Raw genomic sequence first — 14,541 nt, 5'->3', positions numbered from 1 at the left:
ACCCTGATTGGCCAGCTCCGCAATCTCAGGGTTGACCCACACACCGGTGCCAGGTGACATCAGGAGCCGCCTGTGAGGAAGGGCCTACTGTAATTTCTCTAGCTGTATCACATGTGAGGCCCTCTCTTCTGCAATTTGCGTTGTAGTCTACATCTTTTGAAAAAAATTGCATTCCTACTTTGAAAGTTAAGAAAGGATCTGCCATAAATTCCATAGCATATAATAGAAATGTTTGGCACCATAGAGAATGATATCAAAACAGTAGTCCGCCCTTCTTGCTTGATTAAGGCTCTTCTAGGTTATCTTACAAGCACTGGTTTTTCAGTCTCCAAATATTTGTCAGTTCTAATGCATCAATAATATTATTGCTCTCCTTGAGCACTAGTAGTTGTAACGTTTGCTCCGCATGGCACAGCAGCTCCCCTTCCTCTCCGCCGCTCCACCTCACCGGTGTTCTAACCACCGGCTGCAATGTGATGGCAGCAGCACACCCCGAGGACGCACCTGTTCCCGCTCACTCATCAGTTGTGTATATATGGGTTTGTTTGCCACCTCACAGACTATTTTTCTATTGTTAGCTGCCGTGAGGTGCTGTCTGTTGTTTTTGCCTGAAAGAGAACTACCATAAAAAATTTAACTGCAACTGTTTTAGTTGGTGTGATTGTTTTTTTAATATATTGACATCTCACCAATTCTGTTATTTTACTGAATTACAAATGGCACATTGAGATTTAGTTATGCAGATTTTTTAAAAACACTTTAAATAAATTATTTTAAGGTGAAATTGGTATGTTTAAATAAAAATAATTGTTATAAAAATACAAAAATAATTAAAGCTGCAAGCAGCATTTATCGGGGTTCAAGCCGTTAAGGCCTTTAAGCACCCAAACATCAAAAGACATTACGTTTTATTTAGCAAGCATTTAACCACTGAAATAATGAATGGAAAAGTCCATTCACAGCCAATACAGGCATTGTAGCATTGGAAATGTACGTTTTTCAAAGCTTTTTGACAGTTATAGTTGCACCTATTGTCTGATCTCCACAAAACTCTGCATGCTTCTTCACTATGTTATGACACATATGCTCATCTATTTTTGTGAAGTTTGGGGTTTTTCTATGGGATTTATTGGCTTTTGAGTGTATTTTGTCCTGCCACTTGAATAAATTATCCTGTTACAGCCAGGCAAATGGAAAAAATCGATAATTATTTTTTTGATAATTATTGATCTAGAGAGTCCAGAGAATCATCGTAGACCGAATTGGTTCCGAAAGGCCGAAAGTCCAGGTACTAGTTCGCGAAAGTAGGTTTTTAACATATTCGCGAATATAAAATGAACAGTTTGATTGACAGTAGTGGTTCTTGAGGCAAAGTTTTTCAGCATGAGGAGATCTATCAAGTGATATGCATTTTTTGACGAAATTTGTAACAACACGTGATTAGAGAGCCTTAAAACTCGTTAGCGCCAACTAGTGGCCGATTTCTTTCAAAATTCTTACAGACCTCTAGGACCTTGTGCCAAACATGCCCACCAAGTTTCGTTCTGATCAGAGTATGTCAACCTGGTTTAATAGGTGCTCAAATCTCATTGGCCAATGGCGGCCATGTTTTTTGAGATACGCCAATATCCTCTTAGGCATACATGGCCCCTTGGGCAAAGACACTGCATACCAAATTTCAAGTAATTTGGACAAACGGTCAGGTGTCTATACGTTTTTCGTATTATTTTTCGTATTATAGCGCCACCATGTGGCCAATCGACGCAGTTTTTTTACTGTGACCTCAGACTGACTTCTAACACATGTATACCAAGGTTGGTGAAGTTTACTTAACTACTACCCTTTTTAGTAAAATAGGCTCCTCCCACAACTTTAATTTTGCGCCCCCTAGCGACCATGAATCGAAATTTAAACTTTTTTTTGATAATTATTGATTTTCAGACTCCATAGAACATTTCTACACTGGTTTGGTTCCGATCGGGCGAAAATCCAGGGACTAGTTCGCAAAAGTAGGTTTTTGACAAAATTCAAAATGGCGGAAAATCTATCATGGCGGAAATAAAATCGGAGATATACGTTTTGTTCGTCTTGAGCCAAGGATTACAGGGATATAAGACACTTGAGTCTACGACATACGGTCTAGGAGTTATGACCACTTTCGCGCTTTAGGTCGCTATAGCGCCACCTATGGGCCAATCGGGCTCATATTTTGATAACCTCTCCTCGATTTTTGTACTACCATATGCCAAAGTTTCAAAGCTCCAGCTCTTACGGTTTGGGCTGCACGATGCGTTTTACGGCAGAAGAATAATAATAAAAATCTGTACAATAACAATAGGGTTTCAGCACTTCGTGCTTGAACCCCTAAAAATCTGTACAATAACAATAGGGTTTCAGCACTTCGTGCTTGAACCCCTAAAAAATCCTTGTAACTGTTGCAGAGACACGCATCGCTTGTAGCCTAGCACTAATGTTTTATCTTAAAGAAACAACCAGTTATGCTGCCCTCAACATTGTGGCGCCCCAGCGAAACGTGAGCCCAGGAGGATGACATCAGGTCGGAGAAGCAGATGGAGAGGCCAAAGACACAGACTTTGACTGCCGGAGCCCATCCATCCAATACCGCCCCCAGGAGGCTACCCTGGAGACGATGCTGCCTCGACGTCACAGTGTTTGTTCAGTTCAATTACTCCCTCACCTACTTCCCTAAGACTTCTGGTTTGTTAATAAAATGTATTCCAGTGTTTCAAATACATTGTCTGTATCAATTCTCTTTGTCTCTCCTCATCATATAAACACAATGTCTGCTTTTTAATTTTTTAGTTGTCCTGTGTAGTTGTGACACAAATCAAAGCACCTCTGAACTTTTTTCTTGACTTTTTACGTATTCTTAATTCAATGTGGAATTATTGAAATGATATAGCATGGTTTGGAATAGGCCTACTTTTGGCCTCAACCGTGTGCTAACTATAGTTACTTTTTTTCATAGTGGACCTGGACCCAATTGCATTTCAATGCTGTTCATTGCCTTAAACATGGATGGTGATATGCATTGGTTTTCTTTCACCAAACGCCGACTTTATGAAGCACTTGAGAACAGCGCCACATTGTGCTGAAATCGCTCAAGCCTAAAGAGAAGCATACATATTGTGGACAGGAACATCATGCTGACATTGGATGGAAAAACGTTTTTCAGTTCTGCTGGGAAATTTTAATACAGCGTGGCCGATGTTTCTACACTTTCTTGAGTAGAAGTTTCTCTATCACCAAAAGTCGTAAAGCAAACATGTCATGATGACCAAACCTTTAACCACGAAATATTCTGTTAGTGTTTAAAAGTACGATTCTGATTCTGAAAACTTTGTTGCCCGGCAGTCCGGAGACAAAAAGAGATGTCTAGCAGTATTACATATCAAACCGTAATTAGGCTACAGCATAACTCAATATAGTTGAGCCAGGGAACTATCCAGATCCTGCAGCTGTCTGTTTAATCGCATACTCGTTGCCTCGTTCGCTACAGTCCCCTTTAAGAGCTCGACTCGCCATTGGTGTAGTAGAGGGATGCTGCTGTCCGCTGCTGCAAGCCTACTGGGTTCTATAATGACGTGTCACTTGTCTAGGGGGAGGAGTGAGATAATAAAGAAATAAACAAACAAGTGAATGCAAATCCACCTAAACGCCACCTATCTAGCTTCTCTGTTTCGAAGATCGCAGGTGGTGAACGGTGGCATCAGTGAGGTTTAAGAGCGCCACTGTTAAGGGGAATGAGAAGGAGCGCTCGACCCATAGTGAGAGGCGAAATAGGAGGCTGAAAAACGGAAGGCTGTGGCGAGGATAATAATCCTTAGCTGGAGGAGAGAAGAAAAACTGGTCGGTCGAGCATCATCCACGACGAACCGTCATTTTATAAGGAGGCTACGTACAACCCGTTACCGTAAGGAATTTATGTAGACTTAAGGCCATTGAAAGGGGTAGGCAATTTCATTTGAAATGTAGGCTAGTATTAAATGCCGAAATCTTTTTTTTTTTAAAACGCCACATAAAACAAATACACGTTTATTGGAGATTTTCGTCCAAGAATTTTGCCCAGCGCATCAACCAATTTTATTGCATATGAAGGATACATCACACATCTGATATAAGGCAGTCTTAATTGACATTTCGGATTTCGCCTAGGCCAGGCCTGAAGTAGGCTTAGTTTATCAATAAAATTTACTCGAGAAAAAGGAACGCAAGGCTCAACCTTATATCTGATATCTAGGCTGACTATTTTTACTATATCCTGATTCATCTCCCCAGTGGGTTTTTAAGGGCAGTTTGGAATACCGCGACTGGCTGTGCTTTGGGGGGGGGGACATTTTTGACGTTTAATTCGTGAGGTCTGACGCCACGGAGAGAAGATGTCGGGGCAGACACTGACCGACCGCATTGCCGCGGCGCAGTACAGCTTGACAGGATCCGAGGTTTCTCGAGCTGTCTGCAAAGCCACCACTCATGAGCAGACAGCACCTAAGAAAAAACACCTTGAATGTAAGTATGATGACATCCCCACATATTCTTTTACCATTAAATTATACGATTCAGTTGATCACACATTTTAACTCTTAACCCACTGCAGCTCAGGTACCTGCAGACCATCTCAACACTATGATAGCACCTTATGCCATGGTCCCACCCCTACCTCCCTTGTGTCTGTATTCCTGTGATAATTCCCATTGAAATACCCTGTTATGCAAATTGTAATTCCGCATATTCCCCAGATTTCTGAAACGAGGCCTATTTTTTTATTGTGCATTGGCCCTGCCAGATAAACATTATTAATATAATGTTAATAGGATTAAATCAATGTGTCGTTCTCCATCTTCATTTCGTTGTGTTTATTATTCAGACATAAATCAAATAAAGTTTTAATTTAGCCAGAATACCCAAGCCCCTTGCCAGATCAATATTAATGCCAGCTGTCCTCAAGAAAAGAACAGTAGGCAGAATAGTGAAGCTCAGAGCCAGGAGTATTGGTAACAGAGCAGAGCCACCAACCCATTCTTCTTTTAACTCTATGATTACCTCAAGGAATGAAGTCTGTGTTTTTAAATGGAACATGGCCTCTCAGGTTCAGGCACAATTAATAATGGATCCCTGGATCCCTTTTTGCTGTTGAATGCATATTGCGTAATAGAAATGGTCAAAGGTGCTGTAGTCTGTAGTAACGCGTGCTTGGGATTGAGGCACAGGGCGCATTTGTCTGTCAGCCCATAATCCTGGCTGTGAATTAAAACTCCCACTTTCAGGTTTTACCCTTATTTCACCAGGTACGATTGAGAACACCTTCTCCCTCTAACAACCTCAGTGCAATTAGGTTTAACAGCCATGCTCAGGGACAGAATAAGATGGTTTTGCCGTCTGTAGATAAAGGTTTTGTCTCAAAAAGAGAATAAGGGATGCTGTTTCAACAACGGGTACTATTTTACTCAGAAATTCATGGGTCGACGGTTGTAACAGCGGTCTGAAGTCAGTGCCTCGTAGTACAGCGTAGTCATAGCGGCTAGTTGGTTCCAGAATCAGGTGGCGCAATTTGACTCAGCCCAAGCCAGGGTTGTAGGGTTGAAGTCTGTCTGGGTTCGCTAAATACTGTATCTGAATGTATTCACTTTCATTTAGCATCTCTGCTAACAGGGTACCAGGCACCAAAACATTTGAATCCAAAGGCCTCTAATTCATTGTCACCGGTTTGGTAGCATGTTTGGTTCACTTCTTCTCATGGTTATTTGGTTATCAGTCTGTGGAAATTAGGCTTGGTAGCTTGACTAGAAAGTCTGCTAGAGTCTCTCCTACTTCAAATGAACAATAGTTAAATTATAAAGATAGACTTTGGCTAAACAGAGCTTCAAACTCCACAGGAAATAATAAATCAGGCCGATATCCTTCCTTGAGTCTGGAATTAATTAGTAAATTATATTTACTTGATGTTTTCCTATTAATCATGGTTTTGGCAGAATGAAAAGCCTACCCGCAGCCATGGATGTGTCAGCAATCCTTTTGACATCTATGAATGTGCACACGCAACATTCTCTGTTGCTCCAAGCCGCTTGTTCTTAGTGGCCTGATTATATGTGACGTCGCCCGCTGACAAGCTCTTAAGGGGTAACGCTATATGTCTCTAAATGCACAACAGGATCAACACACCCACAAACATGCAAGGTAGTACATAGTGTATAGTCTCATAATCAGATTTAACAAATTTGTTATTACAATAATTTTCCCATCCAGTAGTTTCCTCTTAGTCTTCAATAACTCTAAGAGGAAAACAACGAAAGAAGACAAGAAATGTTAGTTTTAATGGAAGAACGCTAGCTTGAATACGGTTTTATTCCTTTTAAATAACTGGCATATTCTTTCATATATCTTAATTAAATGCATGGGCAAAGAGGTAATCTAACCCATTTTTAGTTTATTCATAAATCGTTGTGGGGCCATTGTTCCAAGTCTGGTTTTATCAAGGCTTCTCCAGTCACTGTAGGAATAGAATAGGAAATTCATTGGGAATAATTAATGATCTGTCACGGTCGTGGGATGAAGAGGACACAGGCGCAGAGTAGAGGTAGGTAAGGTAATCCATTTAATACAAAATAAAGAATGCAGGACTCCAACAAAACAAAAAGCAGCAACCAGTGACGTGGGTATTCCTTACACAGGATAAACAAAACCAAAATGAACCACGCCTTGGGGCCTACAAACTAAACTTAAATAGGGTCCCCAATTGGAGGCAATGACTAACACCTGCCTCCAATTGGGGAAACCAAAAAAAGGAGTAGAGGTGGCTAAAGGCCACCTCCTGTCCTGTCCTGGCTATGCCCCGAGCCCAGCGCAGAGATGGCTAGGGGCACAGCCAGGACGTGACAGTACCCCCCCCCAAAGGCGCGGACTCCCGACCGCAAGACCGGGACGACCACACCCGGACCGGCGGAGGCTCAGCGCCCGGAGCCGCCGGCACAGGCCGGGGAGGCGGAGCCGCAGGGACAGGCCAGGGAGGCAGAGGGTCAGGAGACGGGAGAGCCGGCGGAGGGACAGGAACCGGCAGGAGAGCCGGCGGCGGGTCGACAGCCGGCGGAGGAGCAGGAGCCGGGGGAACCGGCGGAGGGTCGACAGCCGGCGGAGGAGCAGGAGCCGGGGGAGCCGGTGGAGGAATAGGAGACGGGGAAACCGGCGGAGGGTCAGGAGCCGGCGGAAGAGCCGGCAGAGGAGCAGGAGACGGGGGAGCCGGCGGGGGAATAGGAGCCGGCGGAGGAGCAGGAGCCGGGGGAGGCGGCGGAGGGTCCGGAGCCGGCGGGAGAGCCGGCGGAGGAGTAGGAGACGGGGGAGCCGGCGGGGGAATAGGAGCCGGCGGAGGAGCAGGAGCCGGGGGAGGCGGCGGAGGGTCCGGAGCCGGCGGAAGAGCCTGCGGAGGAGCAGGAGATGGGGAAACCGGCGGAGGGTCAGGAGCCGGCGGAAGAGCCGGCGGAGGAGTAGGAGCCGGCGGAGGAGCAGGAGACGGGGGAGCCGGCGGGGGAATAGGAGCCGGTGGAGGAGCAGGAGCCGGCGGAGGGTCCGGAGCCGGCGGAAGAGCCGGCGGAGGAGTAGGAGCCGGGGGAGCCGGCGGAGGAATAGGAGACGGGGGAGCCGGCGGAGGGTCAGGAGCCTGCGGAAGAGCCGGCGGAGGAGTAGGAGACGGGGAAACCGGTGGAGGGTCAGGAGCCGGCGGAAGAGCCGGCGGAGGAGTAGGAGCCGGCGGAGGAGCAGGAGCCGGTGGAGGAGCAGGAGCCGGGGGAGCCGGCGGAGGGTCCGGAGCCGGCGGAAGGGCCGGCGGTGGGTCCGGAGCCGGCGGAAGAGCCGGCGGAAGAGCCGGCGGAGGGTCCGGAGCCGGCGGAAGAGCCGGCGGAGGAGTAGGAGCCGGGGGAGCTGGCGGAGGAATAGGAGCAGGCAGAGGAATAGGAGACGGGGGAGCCGGCGGGGGAATAGGAGCCGGTGGAGGAGCAGGAGCCGGGGGAGCCGGCGGAGGGTCCGGAGCCGGCGGGAGAGCCGGCGGAGGAGTAGGAGCCGGGGGAGCCGGCGGAGGAATAGGAGCCGGCAGAGGAATAGGAGCCGGGGGAGCCGGCGGAGGAATAGGAGCCGGCGGCAGGTCGGCAGCCGGCGGAGGAGCAGGAGCCGGGGGAGCCGGCGGAGGGTCCGGAGCCGGCGAAGGAGTAGGAGCCGGGGGAGCCGGCGGAGGAATAGGAGACAGGGGAGCCGGCGGGGAGCCGGCGGAGGAATAGGAGACAGGGGAGCCGGCGGAGGAATAGGAGCCGGCAGCAGGTCGGCAGCCGGCGGAGGAGCAGGAGCCGGGGGAGCCGGCGGAGGGTTGACGGCCGGCGGGGGAGCAGGAGCCGGCGGAGGAGCAGGAGACGGGGGAGCCGGCGGGGGAATAGGAGCCGGTGGAGGAGCAGGAGCCGGGGGAGCCGGCGGAGGGTCAGAACCCTGTGGGAGAGCCGGCGAAGGAGCAGGAGACGGGGAAGCCGGCGGAGGGTCAGGGAGAGCCGGGACAGGCGAGGGCGCCGCTGAGGCCGGGACAGGCGAGGGCGCCGTAGGACGATGCGGGGGCTCCTGGGCAGGTGAAGGCGCTGCGGGACAAGGCGGCCAGTCCACCGCGGGCTCGGGCGGCGGCCAGTCATCCGTGGCCTCGGGCGGCGGCGGCCAGTCATCCGCGGCCTCGGGCGGCCAGTCAACCGCTGGCTCGGGCGGCCAGTCAACCGCTGGCTCGGGCGGCCAGTCATCCACGGCCCCGGGCGGCGGCGACCAGTCATCCGCTGGCTCGGGCGGCGGCGGCCAGTCATCCGCGGGCCCGGGCGGCGGCGGCCAGTCATCCGCGGGCCCGGGCGGCGGCGGCCAGTCATCCGCGGGCCCGGGCGGCGGCGGCCAGTCATCCGCGGGCCCGGGCGGCGGCGGCCAGTCATCCGCGGGCCCGGGCGGCGGCGGCCAGTCATCCGCGGAACCGGGCGGCGGCCAGTCCACGGCGGGTCCTGGCGGCGGCGAAAACAGGGCAGCGGGAGGAGCTGGCGGCTGAGGCCACTGGGCAGCGGGTGGAGCTGGCGGCTGAGGCCACTGGGCAGCGGGTGGAGCTGGCGGCTGAGGCCACTGGGCAGCGGGAGGAGCTGGCGGCTGAGGCCACTGGGCAGCGGGTGGAGCTGGCGGCTGAGGCCACTGGGCAGCGGGTGGAGCTGGCGGCTGAGGCCACTGGGCAGCGGGTGGAGCTGGCGGCGGAGGCCACTGGGCAGCGGGAGGAGCTGGCGGCGGAGGCCACTGGGCAGCGGGAGGAGCTGGCGGCGGAGGCCACTGGGCAGCGGGAGGAGCTGGCGGCGGAGGCCACTGGGCAGCGGGAGGAGCTGGCGGCTGCGGCCACTGGGCAGCGGGAGGAGCTGGCGGCTGAGGCCACTGGGCAGCGGGAGGAGCTGGCGGCTGCGGCCACTGGGCAGCGGGAGGAGCTGGCGGCTGCGGCCATTGGGCAGCGGGGGGCGCTGGCGGCGCTGACTGCGGCTCCCAGGCAGCGGGGAACGCTGGCTGCGGCTCCCAAGCAGCGGGGGGCGCTGGCTGCGGCTCCCAAGCAGCGGGGGACGCTGGCTGCGGCTCCCGGGCAGCAGGGGGCGCTGGCGGCGCTGGCTGCGGCTCCCAGGCAGCGGGGGGCGCTGGCTGCGGCTCCCGGGCAGCGGGGGGCGCAGGCTGCGGCTTCCGGGCAGCGGGGGGCGCAGGCTGCGGCTTCCGGGCAGCGGGGGGCGCAGGCTGCGGCTCCCGGGCAGCGGGGGGCGCTGGCTGCGGCTCCCGGGCAGTGTGGGGCGCTGGCGGCGCTGGCTGCGGCTCCCGGGCAGCAGGGGGCGCTGGCTGCGAGAACCGGTACGGCGGGTCCCAATAGCCCCACCAGTCCTCGCACCTCCCTACATCAGGGAAAGCCCTCATAGGCCCCACCGGCGTTGTTGCCCGACGCCTAGGAGCTGGCACCGGGCAGGGCTGGGGCACCTGGACTACCCCACACGTGAGCACGGGTGGCACGGCCGCGTCCTGCCACTCCGCTTGCCTCCACGGCACCCCCCCAAGAAATTCTTGGGGCGGACACACGGAGGTTTGCTTCCGTCGCCTCTTTCGACGTCTCCTTGTGGGTGGACGCTGTGTTGGCCCGGTGTGCCGCAGGGGACGGTAGGGGTTCTCCTCCTTCTCCTCAGTGTCGCTGTCAGGCCAACCGAGGAGTTCCCCTACAGTCCATTTCTGCCGTGTCCCTTTGTGGTGGTTCATTCTGTCACGGTCGTGGGATGAAGAGGACACAGGCGCAGAGTAGAGGTAGGTAAGGTAATCCATTTAATACAAAATAAAGAATGCAGGACTCCAACAAAACAAAAAGCAGCAACCAGTGACGTGGGTATTCCTTACACAGGATAAACAAAACCAAAATGAACCACGCCTTGGGGCCTACAAACTAAACTTAAATAGGGTCCCCAATTGGAGGCAATGACTAACACCTGCCTCCAATTGGGGAAACCAAAAAAAGGAGTAGAGGTGGCTAAAGGCCACCTCCTGTCCTGTCCTGGCTATGCCCCGAGCCCAGCGCAGAGATGGCTAGGGGCACAGCCAGGACGTGACATGATCTTTCCTCACTGAAGCACGGGCATCTCACACATACTCAATATCTAGGTCTTTCCCAATCCTTTGTACTGTGTGAACACAAGCTTGTCTGGGTGAAGAGTGGTGTCACTACACCCAGATGTTGCCCTGGCTGGCAAAGACTGACCCTTGCTATCTAAAAAGCTTAATGGTCTCCAAGGTCTTTTTCCTTTGACGACTCTCAGGCCTGGTTAGTTTCCATGGTGATTTGCTGGGTTTATTATTGTACCATCAAGCCCTAGGCTTGTGAGCCTTCCATGCTGTGACCCTTAAGATCTGGAGAAAAAGACGACGCAATGGAGAGTGGAATCTTCGAGATACAGTAGAGCATTATATAGAAAGAGGGCTCTCTGGTGGCCAACCCTCAAGGGCTTTCACATTATAAGAGTGTTGTGTAATTGGACACTAGTTATAAGAGTAAAGTCTCTGTGTGTGTCTGTGAGCGTAGTAGCTGAATTAGGTTACTCGGAGTGTGTTCACAAGGGTGTTAACTTGTGTGTCACATATTTTAGTACTATAATCATTACATCTAAGCAGCAAGGAGGTGCTTTGTTCTGAAATACTCTTGCTGGTGTTCCAAAAATGCCTGTTTCGGTTTGGTTTAATGCAGTCTTTGAGGTGTTTTTCATTTGTGCAGGTACCAAGATCTCATCTAATCTCATTTTGTAGACGGGGGATGAGAACACGGCTGCATGGGGACACTCTGGATTTAAGACGCTCCTCTATATGTGTCAGTGCAACCCCACTTTCACAGCCAGCCCAATCCTGATAGTTTTCCCTGCGGAAAGAGTAACCATTAAGCCATACTTGAGTCCAGACTCCTGTCACTTTCATTCCTTACCTTCATTGAAATGGTTTTCATAAGGACTTTAAAGGTTATGTGTCAAGTGAGAATGGATACACAGAGGCTGGCCCCTGAGAGAGTCAGTGCACCGGCAAGCTCTAGATTACATTCAAATTAGACCATTCCAGAAAGAGATCTGTCAAGCTGGTGTTCAGAGAAAGAGATCTGTCAAGCTGGTGTTCAGAGAAAGAGATCTGTCAAGCTGGTGTTCAGAGAAAGAGATCTGTCAAGCTGGTGTTCAGAGAAAGAGATCTGTCATGCTGGTGTTCAGAGAAAGAGATCTGTCATGCTGGTGTTCAGAGAAAGAGATCTGTCATGCTGGTGTTCAGAGAAAGAGATCTGTCAAGCTGGTGTTCAGAGAAAGAGATCTGTCATGCTGGTGTTCAGAGAAACAGATCTGTCAAGCTGGTGTTCAGATGAGCCACCATCTTCATCCAGGGCAGTTTAAAACATATGGCTTCCATCCTCTTCTTCTGCTACAACATCTGTCTCTGAGCAGTGTGCATGAGTCATGAACTGTGGACACACTATAAATATTAATGATTATATCTTGACATCCAACAGGCAGTTGTAGCAACATATCTATGTATGCCTGTCTGGTTTTAGTTATCACCTGCACAGCCTTAATCTGAATCAACAGCCATTTTAATGACCAGATTTCATGTTAATAGCTCAACGGACAGGTTTGTGAGGTTGGAAGGCACAGAGGAGGAGGTGAGAGGTTGGCGTGTATCAACAGTATGTTCAGGCAATCATTGGATGCTCAAAACACACGTAGTCACCAGGCATGTGCTCGCGTCTTAGCGCTGGGCTGGCGTGTATCCGCATGCACACTGCTTGTGACTCTCTGTGTAGGGAAGCTGTTCTGAGGTTTGGATTTCCTTGTCCGTAGTGTTTTAATGGAATCCCCATTAGCTCTTCCTGAAGGAGCGTTTATTGTTCCTGAGGAGGTCCACCCAAAACATAAAACATGACTAAGTACCAATTCAAATATTCTTGACCTTTCTATCGAACAATAAATAACTCCTGTTATTATATTCACAAACGAAAGATGTGTATTTATGTAATTGGGAGGGGACAAAAGGGTCCATGATTTAGCGTTTTAACTAATTGGAATTTGTGCGGTGCGGAGGGCTGCCAAGATGAGCACCCAGGGAGCAGTTACGATTAACTTCCTTGCTCAAGATGTTGTTCTAGCAACTGTTCGGTTACTGGTCAGACTCTGTAACCACAAGGCCACCCACTGACCACATACCTGTTGCACTAATGCAGTTGTCTCGTGGTGCAGGAACTACAAATAGTAAATTACCCAAGCCACCCTCATCTATATTTTCTAACATTACGCACACCAGGTATTGAGGGGAAAAAGTATTTGATCCCCTGCTTATTTTGTACATTTTCCCACTGACAAATAAATTATAAGTCTATAATTTTCATTGTAGGTTTATTTGAACTGTGAGAGCCAGAATAACAAAAAAAATATATAAATTGATTTGCATTTTAATGAGTTAAATAATTATTCGACCCCTCTGCAAAACATGACTTAGTACTTTGTGGCAAAACCCATGTTGGCAATCACAGAGGTCAGACGTTTCTTGTAGTTGGCCACCAGGTTTGCTCACATCTCAGGAGGGATTTTGTCCCACTCCTCTTTGCAGATCTTCTCCAAGTCATTAAGGTTTTGAGGCTGACGTTTGGCAACTTGAACTTTCAGCTTCCTCCACAGATTTTCTATGGAATTAAGGTCTGGAGACTGGCTAGGCCACTCCAGGACCTTCATGAGCTTCTTCTTGAGCCACTCCTTGGTTTCCTTGGCTGTGTGTTTTGGGTCATTGTCATGCTGGAGTACCGATCCACGACCCATTTTCTCACCCAAGATTTGACAGTACATGGCCCCGTCCATTGTCCCTTTGATGCGGTGAAGTTGTCATGTCCCCTTAGCAGAAAAACACCCCCAAAGCATAATGTTTCCACCTCCATGTTTGTGGGGGTGGGGATGGTGTTCTTGGGGTCATAGGCAGCATTCCTCCTCGTCCAAACACAGCGAATTTGAGTTGATGCCAAAGAGCTCGATTTTGGTTTCATCTGACCACAACTCTTTCACCCAGTTCTCCTCTGAATCATTCAGAAGTTCAATGGCAAACTTCAGACGGGCCTGTACTTTTTTGAGCCGGGGGACCTTGCGGGCGCTGCAGGATTTCAGTCCTTCACGGCGTAGTGTTACCAATTGTTTTCTTGATGATCATGGTCCCAGCTGCCTTGAGATCATTGACAAGATCCTCCCGTGTAGTTCTGGGCTGATTCCTCACCGTTCTCATGATCACTGCAACTCCACAAGGTGAGATCTTGCATGGAGCCCCAGACCGAGGGAGATTGACATTTCTTTTGTGTTTTTTCCATTTGCGAATAATCGCACCAACTGTTGTCACCTTCTCACCAAGCTGCTTGGCGATGGTCTTGTAGCCCATTCCAGCCTTGTGTAGGTCTATTCTGTCTCTCACTGTTCAAATAAACCTACCATTAAAATTATAGACTGATCATTTCTTTGTCAGTGGGCAAACGTACAAAATCAGCAGGGGATCAAATACTTTTTTCCCTCTCTGTATGTTGTGCGGTACCAGACAAGGCTGCTACACTAATGATAAATAAATGTAAATCATTATTAAATGTCTCTTTTTTGGCACTATCCGTTTAATATTTAAGATATGCACAGACTAGATTCTTCTCACACATACACGTAGTCCAAACAGTCATGTTCATCCACACATAACATGAACACATGTAGACTGACATTACACACAAACACACACACACACACACATACACTCTCTCACACTCATCACATATGTCGCTATTGTTACTTTTTTTCTCTTACTATTACTATGTAAACCAAAAATGTTTGTACCAACAAACACCTGCCCCGAGCTGGTTGTTTTTGCATCTAAAGGACTGTTTTTCACACCATTTCTTTATTTATTCCATGTTATTGTTTTTTGAGAAAGGCAATGTGTCTTTATTACGTGTTAATACCTTCT

At 50.0% G+C, this 14,541-nt stretch overlaps 1 protein-coding gene across 9 annotated transcripts in view; it reads left to right on the top strand.

Annotated features, from left to right (window-relative positions):
- The first annotated feature begins 3,566 nt into the window (after positions 1 to 3,566).
- snap91a (synaptosome associated protein 91a) overlaps positions 3,567 to 14,541 on the top strand; it is a 71,646-nt gene continuing 60,671 nt past the window's right edge. For 3 of the 9 annotated variants that reach the window (XM_013132080.4, XM_013132082.4, XM_013132079.4), the window contains exon 1: positions 3,576 to 4,530. In XM_013132080.4, coding sequence (XP_012987534.1) covers positions 4,401 to 4,530 — 130 coding nt within the window. In that variant the 5' untranslated portion in view covers positions 3,576 to 4,400. Of the gene's footprint in view, positions 4,531 to 14,541 lie in introns of all 9 variants that reach the window. The other 6 variants (XM_013132081.4, XM_013132083.4, XM_020041389.3 and 3 more) reach the window with 5 other exon arrangements.

The sequence above is a fragment of the Esox lucius genome, chromosome 20 (assembly GCF_011004845.1).
Source record: "Esox lucius isolate fEsoLuc1 chromosome 20, fEsoLuc1.pri, whole genome shotgun sequence".
NCBI classification, from domain to species: Eukaryota; Metazoa; Chordata; class Actinopteri; order Esociformes; family Esocidae; genus Esox; species Esox lucius.
The sequence above is the reverse complement of the archived record's forward strand: the minus strand, read 5'-3'. Positions and strand labels throughout refer to the sequence as shown.